Raw genomic sequence first — 19,631 nt, 5'->3', positions numbered from 1 at the left:
CCAGCCCCGGGTGCGCCTGTCAGCCGCATCCTCTTCCTCACTGACCTGCACTGGGATCATGACTACCTGGAGGGCACAGACCCCAACTGTGTGGACCCACTGTGCTGCCGCCGGGGCTCTGGCCTGCCTCCCCCCTCGAAGCCTGGTGCTGGATATTGGGGCGAGTACAGCAAGTGCGACCTGCCCCTACGCACCCTGGAGAGCATGCTGAGTGGGCTGGGCCAGGCCGGCCCCTTTGATATGGTGTACTGGACAGGGGACATCCCTGCCCACGACGTCTGGCAACAGTCTCGCAAAGATCAGCTGCGGGCCCTGAACACCATCACAGACCTCGTGAAGAAGTTCCTAGGCCCGGTGCCTGTCTACCCTGCCGTGGGCAACCACGAGAGTACTCCTGTCAATAGCTTCCCTCCGCCCTTCATAAAGGGCAACCACTCCTCGAACTGGCTCTATGAGGCCATGGCCAAGACATGGGAGCCCTGGCTGCCCGCTGAAGCCCTGCAGACCCTCAGGTATTTCATTAAAGTCCTTGGAAACTCGGGAAGGGAACTGAAGGGTGGATGAAAAGGAAGGGGCGGGAACTTGCATATTATCTCTGATGCCTGGAGCCTGGGTCCTTGGCTTCTCACTGACACTCCTTAACCCGACTCCACCTCCCTTTCTACCCTTATCTCCAGCCTTTCCGGACCGCTGGCAGCATACCCTCCACACCCTGTATGCTCACAGTGGCCTCTAAAACAATTCCCCCACCTTTCCCAACATACCCAAGCCTTGGTCATCTTCCCTCAGAGAGGCCTTTGCTTCCGCCTCTAGCTCACTTTTACCTCTCCCTTGAATTCTTGGAGCCTTCAACCCTCTGCACCATTCTTCCCTGCTTTACAGGCCCCATAATTAAAGATGTTTGGTCTTCAACTTGAATGTGAGCTCCTTGAATGTGGGGATGACATCATGAGTGTCTGCCTAGCACAGGTTGGGGCATGCAGGACCAGGATTACAAATGAATGATGACTACCACCCCCCTCCACTTACTTTGTTTCAGAATTGGGGGGTTCTATGCCCTTTCCCCACGCCCTGGCCTCCGCCTCATCTCTCTCAATATGAATTTTTGTTCCCGCGAGAACTTCTGGCTCTTGATCAACTCCACAGACCCCGCTGGGCAGCTCCAGTGGCTCATCCAGGAGCTTCAGGCTGCTGAGGACCGAGGAGACAAAGTGAGGGGCCGTGGTGGGAGGGGTGGGCTGGTAGAGTGGATGTTGCTAGGGCTGGTGGAGAAGCATGTTCCTGCCAAGCTGAAGCACCTGTGAGCAGAGGGGCTTCATTTCCCCGTGATCCAACAACTCTGGGGTTCCATTCATGGTCACTCCCAGAAGGCCTTTCACCTGCCCCCTTCATTATGGCCAGGACTGCCTTGATCCCTCGATGCCCTGCTAACCAACCTCAACTTTCCGCTAGGTACATATAATTGGTCACATTCCCCCAGGCCACTGCCTGAAGAGCTGGAGCTGGAATTATTATCAAATTGTGTCCAGGTAGGAGGGGAAGGAGGGGATGAGGGGATGGAGAGTCTAAAGGTTGAAATTCTCTTGAGCATCTCATTGTCCCTGTGGTGCGCGCTATAGGCTGGGGAGAACAAGTTGAAGAAAGAGAAACTCCCCGATTTCTGCCTCCCCCTCCCTAGAAGCTCCTGAATAGAGTTCGTGTCTTCTGGCCAGGTATGAGAACACTCTGGCTGGTCAGTTCTTTGGCCACACACATGTGGATGAGTTTGAGATCTTCTACGATGAGGAGACTCTGAGCCGGCCTCTGTCTGTAGCTTTCCTGGCACCCAGCGCTACCACCTACATTGGCCTTAACCCTGGTGAGTGAGGGAGAAGGGTGCCCTCACCCGGGGTGGCTGAGACAGACGGGGTGGGAGCCGAGGCCGGCAGGGCAGCCCGATCTTGTGGCCCGCCCTGGAGTTAGTTGCCTTTGTTCCTTTCTCCTCCAGTCAGCCTTCCTTCCTTGCAGGTTACCGGGTCTACCAAATCGATGGAAACTACTCCGGGAGCTCCCATGTGGTCCTGGACCATGAGACCTACATCCTGAACCTGACGCAGGCAAATGCGCCGGGAGCCACGCCTCACTGGCAGCGCCTCTACAGGGCTCGTGAAACCTACGGGCTGCCCGACGCGCTGCCTGCCGCCTGGCACAACCTGGTGTACCGCATGCGGGACGACGCGCGACTCTTCCAGACCTTCTGGTTTCTCTACCATAAGGGCCACCCGCCCCCGGAGCCCTGCGGCACGCCCTGCCGCCTCACCACTCTGTGCGCCCAACTCTCTGCCCGCGCCGACAGCCCTGCTCTCTGCCGCCACCTGGTGCCCAATGAGTCTCTCCTAGACGTGCAGCGACTGTCACCAAGGCCGCTATTCTGCTAGGACCTCAGAGCCCAGAGCAGCAAGGCTCAAGGCTTAGGAAAGCAGCACAAGTTCTCGGTGATGCTGCGACCCGACCGGGCAATAACATCCTGTGGAAAGGCCCATCCTCAGGCCCCAAGTATGCGGGAAAACAGGACCTTGCTTCCTGGAGCCAGTCTGGCCACATTTGGGAGAGGACTTGCTGCTCTGTCTATGCCCAGGTCTCACAGCCATGGAGTTGAGGCTGAAGTGCCCTGGACAGCCAGACACAAACTGTCGCCTGAGGTCAATGCTGCTGCTACCTGATCTGCCAGGCTGATAAAATAAAGATAAGATATACTTGGACTCCAGATCCCTCTGTAACTGTCCCAGTTTCTTCTTTCCAAGTAGGCAGGGCAAAGGCAAAGATGAGAGTGGAGGAATTGATGTGTGGGGACTGGTGTGGTATGGGCACAGGCACAGAGCAGCGCAGACAGGCTTTATTAGTGATATCAGTACAGCGGAGGTGCCCAGAGAGCAGGGGAGAGGGACCCATGCCTAGATTAGTCCCATCCTCCTCCTGACCTGGGCCTTGTGAGGATGGGGCCTGGCTTGGACCCATTTATCCTGCTCCACCCAAATACTGGGGATGGAGAGCCAGGGGCTGGCCTTGCTTCTTGCTCCTCTTGTCATTAATCCAGTGCTATCACTTCCTTGATGGCATCGGCTCTCTCCCCCAGCCCCTAGGCAGGGAACCTCAGCTCCTGAGGAGGGACAGCTTGGGGGACCATCAGGGCCCCTCCCTGCCCCACACCCCTGAGTTCCCTGGGGCTCTACACAAGCAGGTGGGGGGAGGAGGGGCTTCTTCATGGGGTCTGAGCCCCCAGACGTTTGGGCTTGAGGGAGCCCCACAGCGACTGAACACCCCTGCGCACCGTCCACCCTACACGCCTGGCTACAGACTCCGCAGGGGGTGCTGGGAGGCAGGAGGTGGAGGTCTGGGAGCGGGCGTCCAGACACTTCTGGTAGCGGAGCTGCAGAGGCAGATGGGGCAGTCACTCTCCGCCCTGCCCCAGGTGAGGTCATGCCACCATCCCACTGCCCTACTGCTTACCATGCACGCAGCCTGCACGGCCTCAGAGAGGCTGGCGGCATTGGGCTCACACCAGAACATGTGGCAGAAGAAGGTGGCTGGGCCGGCAGCCATGATGAACGCAAACGTGTGGACGTCTCTGCCCACAGCCAGGAAGGAGAGGAAGCGCACCCGACACTCCCCCAGCAGTGCCTCTGTCTGGAGGGAAGGAGCCCAGTTAGAGGCGAACATTCCCCAGCCCTCCGTGTTCGCCCAGGCACATGCATTTTATTGGCAGCTCTTCCCGCCTCCCATGGCGAGACACAACCAGGCCTTCTACCCCAGCTGTTTACCTGCTGGTGTGAGATGGTGAGCGTGGCAGGGGCCACGCTGACATGACTTGGGGTCCATTGCTCACGGCTTCTGGAGGACAGGACTGACTCCAGGGCCCCATTAATCACGTCTACCCCTAGAATACACAAACACGGCACCAGTAAAGATGGGGGAGAGGTCCCAACTCTGCCTAGACTCAGGACATTGCTCTGCCCCCTCGCCACAGCCTACAGCTTTGAGGACATTGCTGGCCTGGTACCTCTTCTTGGGCACGGTCCTCTCTTTCTGTGGCTTGATACTTTTCTTCTGCTTTGAATCCTAGGTTGGGTTTCCTTCGCTGCCTCTGCCCCTTCTTCCATCCTAAGCTGACTTCCCAAAGTTCAAAGCTCCCATCCCTTGCCCTCTCAGTGCTCTCCCATGCTCAGACTCTAAGCTGCTTCATACCGTGACAATGACACCCAAACCAGCCAGGCCAAGACCCAACTTTTCTTTCTTTTTAAGACACCCACATGAGGCACGTACTCTGTGTCACTTTGTGCTAAGTCACTACAGTGGATCGCCTGACAGTAGACACAGTGGAGTCTTTATTACCACTCACAGATGAGGAATCCAAACCTTATAGAGACTAGATAATATGGTCTAAGTTACACTGACGAATGAAGATGTGCCTTCCCCTCACCCCTTTTCAACAGTCTTAGTTTTCAAAACTGGAAGTGTTTTCAAAATTTTAGCTTTACTCCAAAAATTCTATAATGTGCTCAATGACCAAGGAACACAAAGAGTTTGGCTTCTAAGTAAATGGTCTTTCTCTTAAGCCACAGTGATATTCTCTGCCTCAGACAGCTTTATACACTTGCACTCCTGCATCCCACTGCTGCCTGGTACCAGCAGAGAAGCACCACAGCTTGGCAGAGACATGGGCTCTGGTCCCCGCTGCGTGCGTGAGCGCGTTATGAGCATCTGTTCCTTCGCAGTGTCAGCACAAGGGCACACGCCTCTGGGGTCCATTCCAGACCTAGAAGTAGGCCATGGGGCACCTTTGAGGACAGAGGAGGAAGTGCAGGACAAATGTCTCACCACCTTGGCCTTGTGCACCTTACCTCTGGCTGGATCAAGGCTAGAATCCTCTCGTTCCCAACCCTGGCGTCCCTTAAACTGTCAAGCCTCATGATATTCCTGCATTCTGAGCTTCAGACGATTTATATGTCCCTTTTAGCATCTAATCTTGGCAAATGGCCGGCCAGGCAGACGGGGAATACAAAGCAAGAGAAGATGATGCCCCATGGGACAGACTGGGACTGATGGAGAGGCTGCTGTCTGGGTGCCCTCCCCTCTCTCTGGCTGCCTGAGAAACCCAGATTCTCATTCTCAGGCCTTGCCTGGGAAGGCTTCTCCAGTGACGGAGGGAACGGGTCTGAGACAACTCTTACACAGTATCTTCCAACTGCTGCAAACCCTCTTTCCACACTGGACTGCAGCCATCTTAAGGACAGAGGCCAATATTTCATTCACGTTTATGTCCCCAGTCTGACACAGGGCTTATGTGCAGAAGGAAGCAGATGTGTGAGTAAGTCACCCTCAGAGAAAACCAAGGCCACAGGATGGTGACGACGCAGGCAGGAGTGGAGGGGCAAGGACATATTGCAGTGTTTCAAGGCAAGGCAGAGGGGTGTACTGTTGCCAAGGCAGTAGGAAATCTGAGTTCACTGGGGTAGGAGAGGCAACAAATCAAACTGCTAAAAATGAGGAAGACGGTGGGGTAGAGCCTGGCCTCAGAGTCTGGCAGCAAAGTGGCAAAAACAATGAAACAATGTAGTCTGGAAAAAGGCTGTCAGATCTGGTAACAACTCAGGACTAAAACCTACACCTTCACTACCACTTGCTTCCAATTCCTTTAACTTCGTATACTTTGTATTTCTTTTCATATCAATTGTTGATTTCTAACATTGTACATAATTTACTCATTTTATTCTCTCTGCCAGGATGTAAGTTACTTGAAGGCAGGAACTTTTATTACTTTTGCTCATTAACAGGGCTTGGCATAAGTCAGGTACTCAGTAATCATCTGCTGAATGACCGAAGAAGAGTGAACGAGTGAACGATTTAGGAATGAACACCGCAGGCTTGGGAGGGGCGATGTTTAAAAGGGAGCATGCACAGAACCGGAAGTGAGCCTGACCATGAAGTCCACGAGGCAGCCACAGGGTGCAGGTAGCGGACTTAGCACTGTGAAGATCTGAGGAAGGTGGCTGGTGAAAAGGGGACGGAGGTGGGAGCGGGGCTGACAACTGGAAGAGCCAGCAAGGTTCAGAGGCTGAGTGGAGAGGAGGAGCAGAAGCAAAGGCACAGGGTCAGCCAAGCCTCTTTTTGCTCCCTGAACTCGTTTTTCCCACCTCCAGCTCCAAGTCTTTGGCAGGACCATTTGACTCCAGTAGGAGTGCTCAGTCCTCTCTGTAAATCCAAGCCTTTCTTCCCAACCCCTACCTTGACAAAGAAGGGTTCCCTCTTTGATTTTTTTTGTTTGTTTGTTTGGTTTTTTGAGACAGGGTCTCACTATGTAGTTGAGACTGACCTGGAGCTCACTATGTAGCTCATGCTGGTCTCAAACTCACAGCGATCCTCCTGCTCAGCATGCTGGGATTACAGGTGTGCGCCTCCACACCTGGCGGGTTCCCTCTTTGAATGTAAGATGTTTTTGTTTTGTTTTTGTTGAACCTTGGGCCCTGCACTAAGCTACATCCCCAGCCCTCTTAATTTTTTGAGACAGGGTCTCTACATTGTACAGGCTGGCCTGGAACTCACAATAGTCCCGCCTCAAGCCAGGTGCAGTGGCGCACACCTATAATCCCAGCACTTAGGAGGCCGAGGCAGGAACATCACCGTGACTTCAAGGCCAGCCTGGGCTACACAGAAAGACCCTGTCTCCAAAAAACCAAAAAGTAAAATCCCCAATATTCCTGCCTCAGCCTCGTCTGTGCTCAGCTTGAATATAAGGTTTTGGTTAGGAAAATGAGCATAGTTTAGCTGGGTATGGTGGTGAATGCCTGTAATCCTAGTACTCTGGGAGGCTGAGGCAGGAAGATTGCAAATTTAAACTTAGCAAGACTATGTCTCAAAATTAAAAATAAAGAGGGCTGGGATACATCTCAGGACAAAGACTCTAGGTTTAATAGAAGGTGCACACACTGCACTCCCCACTTCCCACTTCCATGAAAAACAAATCAGCATGATGTGAAGGGGAGGGCAGAGAACAGATGACCGGGACTTGAGTCCTACTTCTACTACTTCTGGCTCTGTCACCCGGGTGTGCTAATCCCTTCCTCCATTTGCTTACTCATTCCCCAGCTGCAGTCTTCCTCAGTGCCTTCTGCATGGCACCTGGCCCCTCCTCGAAGCAGTCTCTCCTCTCTACCACCCCACTGCTTCTCACGCTGTCCCAGGAGCTGTCAGCCTCCCACCTATTCGTGTTGCAGGGCCCCAGGGCTAGGCCTAGCACTGCTTCCCTTCTCCCTCCAGGCAGCCCACCTTCTGGGCCAGCCTGACTCCTCCCATGGCCTGACGGCCTAACAGCTCATTGATGCCCACGTTTCCATCCCCAGCCCAGACCTCTGCTCTCAGCTCTGGACCTGTATCTCACTGCCAACCTGACTTGGCCACGGAGCCTCCACTAAGGCAACTCAAACGCAGCATGTCTCAAACTGAACTCACAACATCCATATCCAGACTAGCTCCTTCCAGCACCTGTCATCTCTAGGAAGGGCACTCTCCGGTCAGATCCCCAAGCTAGGAACGTAGGAGTGACCTCCCACGCATCTGTCCCACCCTGCAATCAGCCAGTCACCAGGGCGCACTGGTTTTAATGCCTAAGCATCCCCAAACGCACACCCCTCTTCAGCCCCGTCCCTGTCTGAGACACCCTCACTACCGGGTGTGATATCTGCTCAGATCAAGTACACTCCTACAACCGCCCAAGGGCGCTCTGGCTTGGATAAGGGTGCCCCAAAGGTCCACGTGTGGGAGGTCTGCTCTCCAGCCCACGGAGCTGCTGGGGGCCGTGGAACGTCTAAGAAGCAGGCCACGCTGGGGGTCCTCAAGTGACTGGGGCGCACCTGTGAAGGGTTCTTTCCTCTCTGCTCCCTGACCACGAGGTGAGGGCTTCTGCTCTGCCTCATCTTTCCCCCTCGATGGCTGCTTTGCCTAATCTAAAAGTCTGGACCTGAAACCACAAGCCAAAATAAAACTTCAGTCTGTAAGGTGATTATCTCAGGTAGAGTAGTAAGGGAAAGGTGACTTCCTTGGTACACTTAGGCTGAAGACCAAATCTCAAGCCTCATCTGTAAGGCCACTTGCAGTCTGACCAGTGCCCAGCTCTCAGCACTGCTAGCAAGAAATCTCAGTGCTTCCATGCCTGGCACGCATGCGCACACTCACACACACACACACACACACACACACACACACACACACACACATTCCGCCTGGAACAGTCCTTCTCTGTCTTCCTCCTGTCTCCGTCCCACTTCACCACATTAGCTACTATTCATATTTTTTTAACTCAGTTTAAATGTCACTTTCATAGGGAAGTCTTTCCTGACCCTCAAGACAGGCTTGTCAACAATTCATGACACAACGTAAGTGTAAGAAGTGCTGATTATGCTCACTGCTTCCTTCTCTAGATGCTCATGGCAGGGGCTGTAACCCTGAACCCAGCTCTAGGGCGCTGCCGGGTATCTCCAGTCACCTAACACCTGCCTCCCAAACCCACCACAGCTTTTCCACAGGCCGCAGGAGTGAGCTCTCCCTCTGTGCCTGGCTCTGCACCAGTCGCACGGCAGATGCACAGTGAAGACAGACTGACTGCTTCTACCGACGGGACACAGGGTGCAGCTGGGACAGCGGTACAGGAAAGCGGGGTGCGTTCTGGGGAGTAGGGGGACACCAAGCATGAGGAAGGTCCAGCAGAAGAGCACCGCAAGTACCTTGCAAGCACAAGGAAGTTCAGTCCCCAGTACCAAAGTGAAGAGCACTGGAGGAGAAGGTGGGGGCAGAGCACTGGGATCAAGGTGGTGTCCTTGGGTAAAGAAGACGCACGTACCAACAGGTTTAGCAACACGCACATTCCCCAGGTAATAGACTTGGAACTTCTGTACCAACTCATTCTTCGGTGCAGGAAATTCCACTGTGGGAAGAAGAGGAGGGTCAGGTGTAGTGGCAGATCTTGCTTACTCCTTGCCTCCACACCAGTGCATGGTGGGGCATTGCCGCACCAAGGCCCTTCCTGCACTCCTTCCCCCATCTCCCTTTAACCAAAGTCCCTGCACTTAATGTGACCCAAAGTATCCAGTATCCATTCCAAGATTCTATCCTGTCTATTTGGGATCTTCTTCTTGGGTCACTCTGCCTTTGCCAACAAAGCTGAGCTGCCCAAAAGATGGTGACACTGACCTTGGAAAGGGACATCCACAAGTTTAGAGTGGTCCAGGGAGAGTCCATTCACCAAGCAGCGAGCATTGCGCCGTTCGGCCATGATCTGAGGAAGGAAAGAATGGAGGGGAGAGGGGGTCCATTAGAGCTTCTTGGCCTTGGAACCCCTCACTCCCACTCGGCAACCCCACCCACACCCTTGTAGAGCAAAGGTGGCAGCTAGTCCAGGGAGTGGAAGGGACCGTGCCTTAGAGCAGATCTCATGCAGGCTGGTGGCGATGTTCTTGGCAGGTGCCTCACAGCGAAACACGTGGCACTTGAGCATCTGGGTCAGCTTATCACGAGCTACGTAGGCAAAGTCCCTGTTGGGGGAGGGGCACCTCAGTGTCTTCTGCAGCTAACAGGTCCCCAGCCTGGCCACCACCCCACCCACATCCTCCCTGCCCATCACAGTTCCTCCAAGTTTCTGCCCTTGGACAGTGTCCTATAAATGCTGCCTTCTGGAGGGAGGGTAGACAGGCAAGCATGCTGAGGTGCGGGTTAATGGTCCAGCACAGCGGGCGGGAAGGGCCAGGGCAGAAGAGGGGAGCTTGGGCACTTCCAAGCGACTGGTCCAGGTGTGGAAGGGGGCTCAGTCAAGGCATAGTACCTCTCTCTGGGTCCGGCAGCACAAGAGAGGCAAAGGACAGAGTTAGGGAAGAGGACTCTGGCTGCAGCGAGAGTGCCCGTCCTAGAATCCCAGGCCCCGTCCCCACCTTCCACTGTCCCGCCCAACGCCCCACACGCGAATGCTGATGATGGGCTGGGCGTGCAGCAGCGCCTGGCTCTGTGGCTCCACCAGCTTCAGCGTTTCATCTTCCAGTTGCAGCAGCAGATCCTTTCCCTGCAGGCCCAGGAAGCAGACTCAGTATCCCAGCTGGGACGGCAGCTCACAATGCCCTGCACACACCCACAGCATTACCACCTCACGGGCCAGGCCCTCACCTCTCCCCAGCCCCCAGACATGGGGTCATGAAGATTGTTTTTATGGTAGGAGAGCTGACGGATGCAATTGTTGACGGCCACACTGCTGCGTCCTGGGGCCAGCTCCTCCTCAGTCATCTCCACCCAGCCTAGGGAGCGCACGGCGAAACACTGCCAGACACAGAAGAGGGGTGAGGGGAAAGGGTCTGAGCTGAAACTGGAGGCACCTTGGGCAACAGACACAGGGGAGCTCCTGACTCAGTACGCAGGCCTGCACTGTGACTGAGAAGGTCTCCAGACAGGATAGGGTCAGGGAGAGGCAGACTTAGGGGAGTCGCCTGCTGGTACAAGGAAGCACCTGAACCAACCCTGGAAGGGTCCTGAGCATGACACTGGGCTGTCTGAGTCGAAAACTGAAGAGCCTCCAGCTCAGATACAAGGCTCCACGCTGAGAGTGAAGACCCCGGCCCAGGACCTAGGCAGCTCACCGAGACCCCAGATACCCCAGAGCACAGCACAAGGGGCTGTCCTGCACACAAGGGGCCCAGCCTGCACAGTGGGTGTTGGTTGTGAACACACCTTGATCCCTGGGTTGGCATTCCGTGGAGGCAGCTTCTCCTCCTCTTGGGGTAATGGTTCTGGACTGAAGGCAGATGGTAACACTTGACACAGTGCCCCACGTGCAGAGCTGCCCCAAAGCCCCTCCAAACAGATCCATCCCACTGCTAGCCCACTGCATCTAGTGACTCACCTGAGGCTCTGAGTTGGGAAGGGTAATGTCCCCTCCTCAGGCTCCTTTAGTCCCAGCTCCATCGAGGCTTCCTCACTGGGTTCATCCTTGCGAAAAGGATTGAGAAATCAGAACCAAACTGATGGTTCCAAGCTATCCTGATGGTCTCCAGCTATCCTGATGGTCAAGCAGGGCCCTTCACCCACCTTCCAAAACTCTCCATCCTCAAAGCCTTCTCCGTGGGTAAAGCCCGTCCAGGTGAGCTGGCAGGAGGGACAGGAGCAGTAAGTGGTTGTTTCATCCTGTCCCATCAGCGCGTGCACACATGCACGCGCGCGCGCACACACACACACACACACACAGGCACACCTGGTCAAGAAACTACAGGACAGTAAGCCTCACCTGGGACTCCTCTTGGGGGCTGCTTCCCTGTGAGGGAGAGGCCCTGCCAGGGGGCTCCCACTGGGTGGTCCCGGTCGGGATGTGCCAGTAGTAGGTCCCTGAGGTGTCCTGGACCCTCATCCATCCAGCCGGCAGGTCGGAATCCGTCTCGAAGGCGTTGGGGTTCCAGAAGGAATCTGCCAGGTGGGAGGTTGGTGAGGGTCAGCTCACTCAAACAAGGAGACGGCAGATTCCTATGCCCCGTCCCTTCCTGTGCTCCCATGGTTGAGGAGGAGTGAGGGAAGGGCTGTACACAGCATGGTTCCTGCCTCTTTCTAGAGCTACAGTCTGGTGTCGTTACATGGGGAGCCGCCAACAGGGAACATGGCTCAGGTCTCCTCCTGGGCCCTGCTGCTGTCTAATGTGGCCACATGGAGGGAAGGGAGGAAGCAAGGAGGAAAAAAGGAGGGGACAGAGGGTGAGTCAGGTAGCCCTAACTAACCTCTGCTCATACCTCATACATATGCATATCTCAGGCTGTACAAAGGTACGCACGCCCAGCACCTTCTGAACACAAACGTGAGCACACAGACATATAATATATACAAGTTCTACCACATTCCCGTGCAGACACAAACACATAGGTGTGCAACAAACAGAAAATGCCAGATATTACATACAGCTGCACATGTGAGCAGGGGCAAACACACAGCAACTTTGGTCACATATTCATGCACAGGTGCATACACATGGAGCTATATATAACAGCCCTGCCACACAGGTGTGCAGATACCCCACCACCGTGACCCCCAACACATGTGTGGGTTCCACACAAGGTGGCCATACACCGGGCATAACATATGTCAACCCCTGCTACCACACTCACACTTGGACCCCTGCCATACACATGCAAGCAAATGTGTCATGCACACAACACTTGCACACATATCATGTATCTGGGACATACACCCTTCCTTCCCTGTCACCAGCTCATGCATCCTCTCTCTCTGCTGTCCCTGCCAGCCCCTAATCCACAGCATGCCCAGCCCCACACTGCCCCTCACCTGGGCTGCTGTCCTGCAGGATGATGGCCAGGAAGAAGTCCTGGGAGAACATGGCGCGCATTCCTGGCCCCTCCTGCCTCCACCCTCCCTCCTCACAGCCCCTCCAGCCCAGCCAGCTGGGCTCACAGCCTGGTGCTGGGCTGAAGAGAAAAGCTCATTCCGCCCCCTTCTCACCAGGGCAGAGAGCTGCCAGGCAAGATCCTCCCCCGCCCAGAGCTCATTAGGGAGGGGCCAAGACCACCATACTAGGGAGCCTCCTCGGGGTGAGATTTCCAGGAGGGGCTCATGAGACCCCACTCTTCCCGCTCACCTCTTCTTTACCCGGACTCCCTTCCTCATCATGAATCTCCACCCACCCGCCAGCAGTCACTTCAGTGCCACAGTCAAGCCCCTTCTTAGCAACCCAGGAGGCTCAGCCTCTTGGGAATATCCCAGCCACCTGAGGCCCTGCAGAATCTATAGCTCTGAGCATAAACAGGGTGTGGCTTCAAGGGCTTTAGGGATCCCTCTCCTGTCTAGAATCTGCCCAGCAGTTTGAACCCAAGGGTTAGTCCTTGAGAGCTAGGGCCCTAGAACACTTGAGGTAGGGCTTGGGGAAGCACCCTCCCCCCCCCTCACCTGCCAGGGCCCAGCTAGGCTGCAGCGTCTCCTCGGCAACCGCCGCACCAGGACCAGCTGGGAGCGGCCCAGATTGCTGACGTGCTCCCCGTTACCAGGGAAACCAGGAATCCTGACTGGTCCAAGAGGCAGCACTGAGGGACAAGCAGTCTCAAGATCCAGGCTGCTGGGCAACGAGGCACAGAGCTGGCCACTCCCAGGCCTTGGGAGTGGGCGTGGTTATGCACGGTGTCTGCACACCTGATACGAGTTAGAAAGGCAGGTGCCTCACCATCAGTTTACAAACGAGGCAGGTCTGCAAACACCCAGTGAGAAGCCACTCTTCTTGCCCAGGCTGCCCACCTTCCAGGCAGTCACCACTGCCCCGCCAATCGTTCCTTCCCCCACATCAGGCCCCAGACACTCGGCCAAGGGACAGCAAATGCCTGCTCTTCCCCAGAGAACCTCTGCTGCCCTCAGAGCTCTCTTGTTACAACCTTCCAGGAATACCAGCACCCAAGCCCCATCCGCCACAGCCATAGCCTGCTTCCTGGAGGGTCAGACACTTCTGGAATCTGGGGGCCAGTTCACCGTCTCCTGACTGAGTCACACACGCCAATCCATCTGCCATCCCTCTAAGCCTGTGACTTCCTGCTTCAAAGAGCTTCATCCTTCCAATCTGTCCTGAAGGGGCAGCTTCTCCCCCACGAACCATCTGGGCGGCCCTTCTGGAGCCTGGCACCTCTCCCTCCAAGCACAGCGCACCTGGGGCTTTTGCTTCCACACACATGCATTTATTCCAGAATGTACACTCTCTCTCCTGCATCGATTCGTGTAGACACCCATGGGTGAATCCAAACGTTTATCCTTCCTTCCTTCGTTCATTCACCCACAGGTGCCGTAGGTGTCCTCCCTTGCCAGTAGTCAGTGATTCTCTTAATGCTCTCCCTTTCTTTCCATTTCACATCACTAACATACTCCGGACCACTGAGCTCTTTTTTTTTTTTTAATCTAGATCATTGCAACAACCTCATGAGCTCCTCACAAGGAGCGGGTATCCTCCTTCCTATCTAATCTGTGCTGTGCATATAGCCTGAATGATACTATGAGATGCTAAACTAATCAAGATGCTCTCTAGTTTAATACTCTTAACTGTTTTCTCATTGCTCTCAGGACAAATCCAAAGGCCTGCATAGATTTTACATGCTCTCCCCGCTGTGCCTCTGTCTTACCTCTGACCAGTCTCCACTCCCCCCTCTCTCTTGGGACAGGCCCCTCATCCTCTCCCAAGCCCAGCCTCCCTCATCTTCGTCTTCACATAACTACCACGTACTCCTCTGTTCAGATATCATTGTAAAGGCCACTTCTTGCAACTGACCTACTCCCCTCTCCCCCACTACATACATAAGCAGCAAAGGCATCCTTTCTACACCTCTCCTCAGCCCCCCAGGTCATCATACTGATTGTAACTGTCTAATTCTGTCTTCCACTAGACTGTGAATGCCAAGAGGGTAAGAACATCTTTGCCCTGTAGTATAATTCCAGTATTTAGGACAAGGCTTGGTGCAGGCAGAGTATAAACCCAACAGGTAGTAAAGTTCTTTCATCTATTAATTTAATTCATGCATCTATGCATTCAATCAACAAGTTTGTGGAGTTGCAAGGACTGGAAAGAAGAAATGATTTTTGCTCAATCCAAACCCTCTTCCTACAGGAGCTTAAACATCCCCTGTGGCCTTCACAGTCACAGCAGCACAATCATAGAAGAGTACACAATGCTAAATTCCTTCTCAGGCTGGTTACCCTTAACACACACAGTCTCCACCCATGAGACTCCTCCCCACTCCCGCAGCCTTGCTGAGAACACTGCCCAAGCCCAGCACACCCTATTCAGTTCTTCAGACTGATGCAAGCTTCAGATAGACTGTGTGGCCTGCACCACTGCTTTTGACAAAACAATTGATCAACATTTTTTTTTTAAAGCCAGGGTCTTGCTATGTGGTTCAGACTCAATCTGAATTCACTGTGTAGACCAAAGTGGCCTCAAACTTCTGGCAATCCTCCTGCCCCAGCCTCCCAAGTGCTGAGATTATAGTATGTGCTGCCACACTCATCCAGTTGTTAACATTCAGAAGTTGGGACATTTTGCATCAATATATTTAAGTTCCCCCTTGAACTGCTCAGTTAAGACTACATCCCCCTCATCTATTAATAACCAGCTAGAGTGAAATAGAGGCTCTTCCCCTTAAAGGGTGGAGCCAATAAGCATCAAAGGCCACAAAAAGAGGAGCAAGTCACCTTTGCCTTCAATAGTTCCCACTTATGATGTGTTCTTGTTCAACAAAACACAAAAACTCTGAAGTCTGAATCTGACCAAGGCTCTAGAACTATCTACTAATTTACAGAGAAATGAGAGGAAGAGAAACACGTTAAATACCTGCCTAGCAAGAGACTGTAAAGATCCAGAGTATGGAAAACCCAATACAGACAACAGTTTCTTCAGTTAAGATGACACAGACAGACAGACAGAGAGACAGACAGACAGATAGATAGGCAGGCAGGCAGGCAGGCAGGCAGACAGACAGACAAAAGAAATTTGTAGATCAAAAGAAACTTTAAGAAACCTATCAATGTGGGCCTATCTGGATATCGATTCGCTCTGAAATTTTAAAAGGCAACTAGGGGCTGGGTGTGGTAGTGCACACATGTAATCCCAGCACTTGGGAGGCTGAGGCAGGAGGATTGCCACAAGTTCAAGGCTAGCCTGTGCTACATAGTGAGACCCTGTGGTGAACAAACAAAAAACAAAAGGCAACTAGTGGAATATAAACACAGCATTTGACTGGGTATGTGATGATACTAAGGAATGCTCAATTTTTGTAACTATGAATGGAACTGTGGGGTTTTTAAAAAGAGTTTATCCTTTCAGATATGAATACATAAAAATTTACAGATGAAAATATTCTTCAAAAATAATCTAGGCTGTGGCCCCAGAAGTGGGTGAAGGCATAGATGCAGCAAGATTAGTCATGTATTAATGATGACTGAAATTGTGTCACAGGTAAGTCAGGTTCATTATTTTATCATCTCTACTTTTGTATATGCTTGTAAATGCCCATAATAAGTTTTTCAAAGGGGGCCGCTGTGCAGCCCTAAGCTCATCTGAATTGCACTCTCCCTGCAAAGAGCCCAAGTTTGGGGTCTAGGTCTGATGTCCACTGCCTGATGAGGATGGTATGTGTGCTGCCTGGGATCAGTTTAAGGGCCTCATGCATGCTGGGCTAGGACAGCTCTCTATGACTGAGTTCCCTAATCCTTGCTTACACACTCATCCATAGTACATCTGCATTGTGGTTAAAGCTCATCAGCTCTGCTCTTAAACTCTGTCCGTACCTCTATATAACAAGCAAATATGGAAACTCAGCTTATTTAAATGAAATACTTTTAATGACCAGTCCTTACAATCCTAATATCTAATGTCCCTCCACAAAGAAGTATGCTAATTCTTCCTTTGTCCCCTAACTTGTATTATATTGTCAATATCCTGACAATACTGTGGCCTTGCAAGGGCCAGAAGGTGCACTGCATGGGGCATGTAGATCTTAAGCACAAAACACTTCTAGTCTTTCCAAACAGACCTGTGGGGAGGTGCTGGCTGCTCTCTCCAAACATGGCCTATGTTAAAGCAAGCAGACTGCAGACTATCCCAAGTGTACAGATGTCCTGATGACAATGTAACAGGGAGCTGAGACTCAGATCTGGCTTAGGTCTTACTTCTACATGATCCCCAAAGGTCTGAGACCCTCAGAAAATCATCTCTAGGTTTCTTTTTTATTATCTGTAATATGAGCAAAATAATAGCATCCACTTCAGGACAAGGGGCCCGTTAAGTGCCCAATAAACCCACTAATCCACTTATCAACCATGAGGGCATGCATAACATACAGATCCATCCATCGCAGCATGCATGATACAGATCTACCAACGTGTCCAAGCACTCTCTGAATGAAAACGCTTGGGCATGGCCTGCTGTGGACTGAGGACACAGGCTCTCTGCTCTGTGGCCTTGGTCACAGCATGGAGAAGCCTGACCTCTGACCCTATGACCTCCCACATTCCCATGCCAAGATCCACAAGGTACCTGTGTCCTCCGGGGAGCCATAGGAGGGGCTGCCCTGGGATAAGGTAGCCCAGCTTGAGTCCTCGTCACTGGCTGCACTGTTCCGCATGCCAAATAGGAGGCTGGCACTCTTGCTATGTTCCCGGGGGCCATCTGTAAGAGGCTGGGGCCCAGCAGGGACCTCTACACTCTCCAGGGTCTCAGGTAGCCCTGGGGGAGAAGACAAGTCCTCCTCCTCCTCATCATCCTCATCTTCATCATCTTCCTCAGCCTCCCCTGCTGCCTTCTCTTCTCCCTCATCTGGCCTGTGCTCTTGGGTGCTGATGATCAGGCCAGGTCCTCGAAGGCCTCGGTTAGCTGCATTGTGGGCTGAGAGCTCCAGCTCAGAGTATAGATGCATCAGACCTTTGGGGCCCAAGGGTGCTGTTTCAGGATCCTGGCTGGCCTCCTCCGCCAGGGTCAAGGTCACGTTGCGGTTCTGGTCACGGTGGGCTGTGGCAGCCCGCCGGAGCTGGTTCTGGCCCTCCTTTAGCCACTTGGCATTGGCAGGGCCTGGCTCAGGCCCACCACCCTCCCCCATGGCGCTGCACAGGTCCTTGGGTCCCACAGCTGTGGCCTGCAGCTTGGCGTTGAGCAGCTGGTTGTGAGCAGCGTGCAGAGGCAGGGGTAGGCTCAGTGCAGGGCCTCCGTGGCTGTTGGCATTAATGGCCGACTGGCTCAGTGACGATGGAACAGACATGGCCCTGGCAGATCCTGTGGAGTGGGAAGGGGAGATCATGTTGAGCCTGTAGGCAGGACAGCTGCACCCCAGGCCTGTGCCCGGCCCCTCATCTCCCCACACTCAGAGGGCCAGCATGCACTGTTCCATGCCCTATGGAGAATGACTGGGCTCCATTCCGTCTTTGCACCATCAAGGCTATGCCCACATCTGTAGTCCAGCCCAGCCCCAAACTCTCCAGCCCTAAGCTTTTCAGGACAATGCAGCCCTGGCCTCTTCTGCCTTCGCCACCAGCCAAGCCTCTACACAATGGCTCTCTGTGCATCCCCACAGCCCTACCCTGCTCATCTGATCAGGACTTACTGTGCCAGGGGCACAGTTGGCATGGGCTGGCTCATGCTTTATGAATACTGGACACTGACTGTCCCTTTCCTCCTGTCACACTGTCGTCCAGAGCCACATCACTATGAGCTCCCCAGACTGTGTTTGCATCAAATATCACTGAGCTCAACCAGCCCCAAGCCCATGTGACATGAGGGACTATGTGACAGAGACAGGGTCAGACCCCCAGGGCACGGCACAGGAAGACTGGTCACAGAGGAAGGCCCAGCTCCAACCCGGCTCCCGCTATGGCTTGTATCTAGATGTCCCTTCTAAACTTCATGCGGTTCTAGGAGGGGCTCTTTCAGAGGTGGCTGGCTCTAGTGTGGGACTGATTTCATAGTGCAGTGCTAGGCCTGAGAGCATTAGGATAAGGGTGTGAATACTACCCGCCCTAAGTAGTCTGAATAAGATAAAAGGGGCAAAAGGATGCTGTTAAATGTCCCTTGTTGTTTTTGCTGCCCTCAGTCTGCCTGGAACCGTTGCCCCTCTGTCATGCCACCTTGCCATGCCACCCAGCCAATTATGGACTGAAAAATCTCTACAAACTGTGAGCTGAAGAAACACATTCCCCTTTAACTTTGGGTGTCAGATATTTTGTCTCAGCAACAAGAAAAGTAATTAAGACAGCTCCTTGGCCAGCTGAAGCTACAGTTTGGTGACTATTTCTATGAAGTATCTCACCTCCACACAATCCCCCTGCCAGCCTTTAGAATGCCATATGCTTGGGTCACTGCAGGAGCCCTTGACCTGGAGCCTTCTGCCCTTCAGTTCTTTGCCTAAAGGTTACCTGCTTAATGAGGCCTTTCCTGAGCAGCAATTTTAAAACTGCAGGCTACCCCTCCCCCTCAGCAACCACCCCAACCGTTCCTGGGCTCCCATCCCCATCTGACTAGTTAATTTAGTATTTACTTTGTTTAATGATTGTGTCCTCATGACTAATTTAAGCTCTATGTTGATGAGGATTTCGTTTTGTTTTGTTTTTTAAATACAGTATACCCAGTGCCTAGCACAGTCCTGGCACAGAACAGGAACTCAATAAACATTTGCTGAATGAATGTACGAATCTGCCCTCCCACTCCTCCAAGCCCCATTTTAGCATCCTCTCTGCCAGTGTCGGAAAACACTTTGCTTATGTCACTGAGTCTCAGCAGTGGCTCATGGCACCCAAACAAAACCCCCAACTGCCCTGAAAATGTGAGGCTCTTCTCTCCCACAATACAGCCCACCCCAGCCCCGTCTCCTCAGTCCGCTCCTCAGAAGCCCTTCTTGGAGCACCTCACCACCATGCTGTGAGTCCTGCCTATCCTCCCATTACTCTGCTCCATGACCTTCCTCCAGGCCCCATCCCACCCTCCCCACTCTCTGGCCTTAACCACCCCCTACCCTTCTTCCCTGACCCCCACTATAAAGTGCCCTCTGGAGACCTATGTCCCCCCACCTTTGAGTTTTCTCCCCGACAACTACATCCCA

The 19,631-nt window shown here is 53.4% G+C and overlaps 2 protein-coding genes across 7 annotated transcripts in view; one reads left to right on the top strand and one right to left on the bottom strand.

Annotated features, from left to right (window-relative positions):
• Smpd1 (sphingomyelin phosphodiesterase 1) overlaps positions 1-2,746 on the top strand; it is a 4,109-nt gene extending 1,363 nt beyond the window's left edge. The window contains exons 3-7 of the mRNA XM_033764183.1: positions 1-512; positions 1,040-1,211; positions 1,453-1,529; positions 1,713-1,858; positions 2,008-2,746. The exon at positions 1-512 is cut by the window's left edge and continues 24 nt beyond it. Of these exons, the coding sequence (XP_033620074.1) occupies positions 1-512; positions 1,040-1,211; positions 1,453-1,529; positions 1,713-1,858; positions 2,008-2,417 (1,317 nt within the window). The 3' untranslated portion in view covers positions 2,418-2,746. The remainder of the gene's footprint in view (positions 513-1,039; positions 1,212-1,452; positions 1,530-1,712; positions 1,859-2,007) is intronic.
• An 84-nt stretch (positions 2,747-2,830) lies between these two features.
• On the bottom strand, positions 2,831-17,837 carry Apbb1 (amyloid beta precursor protein binding family B member 1). Of its 6 annotated transcripts, XM_010644259.3 has the most exons (15): positions 12,961-13,025; positions 12,343-12,382; positions 11,300-11,475; positions 11,104-11,160; positions 10,919-11,004; positions 10,747-10,810; positions 10,189-10,338; positions 9,960-10,087; positions 9,854-9,859; positions 9,452-9,566; positions 9,226-9,310; positions 8,876-8,959; positions 3,801-3,916; positions 3,490-3,666; positions 2,831-3,409 (listed from the first exon to the last, which is right to left on the bottom strand). In XM_010644259.3, the coding sequence occupies exons 3-15, from the start codon at positions 11,417-11,419 to the stop codon at positions 3,242-3,244; spliced, it is 1,356 nt and encodes a 451-aa protein (XP_010642561.1). In that variant the 5' UTR covers positions 11,420-11,475; positions 12,343-12,382; positions 12,961-13,025; the 3' UTR covers positions 2,831-3,241. The 6 variants fall into 6 exon arrangements, with proteins under 6 accessions (XP_010642561.1, XP_010642556.2, XP_010642562.1 ...); XM_010644254.2 differs by lacking the exons at positions 12,343-12,382; positions 12,961-13,025 and adding an exon at positions 17,081-17,837; XM_010644260.3 differs by lacking the exon at positions 12,343-12,382 and having other exon boundaries at positions 12,961-13,037.
• Between the last annotated feature and the right edge of the window lie 1,794 nt (positions 17,838-19,631).

This window comes from Fukomys damarensis, unplaced genomic scaffold (genome assembly GCF_012274545.1).
Source record: "Fukomys damarensis isolate Sample0158 unplaced genomic scaffold, DMR_v1.0_HiC HiC_scaffold_16, whole genome shotgun sequence".
Lineage (NCBI taxonomy): Eukaryota > Metazoa > Chordata > Mammalia > Rodentia > Bathyergidae > Fukomys > Fukomys damarensis.
Note: the sequence above shows the minus strand (reverse complement) of the source record. Positions and strands in the feature narration are given on the sequence as shown.

What these genes read in the sequence shown, in the direction of transcription:
- Apbb1 (XM_010644254.2), bottom strand. Translation starts at nt 17,837, where the DNA reads ATGATCTCCCCTTCCCACTCCACAGGATCTGCCAGGGCCATGTCTGTT. An exon ending in TGGCTCCCCGGAGGACACAG is followed by an intron (nt 11,476 to 17,080) that starts GTACCTTGTGGA and finishes CCCACCTGGCAG; the next exon opens with ATTCCTTCTGGAACCCCAAC. An exon ending in GCCCCCAAGAGGAGTCCCAG is followed by an intron (nt 11,161 to 11,299) that starts GTGAGGCTTACT and finishes CCCTCCTGCCAG; the next exon opens with CTCACCTGGACGGGCTTTAC.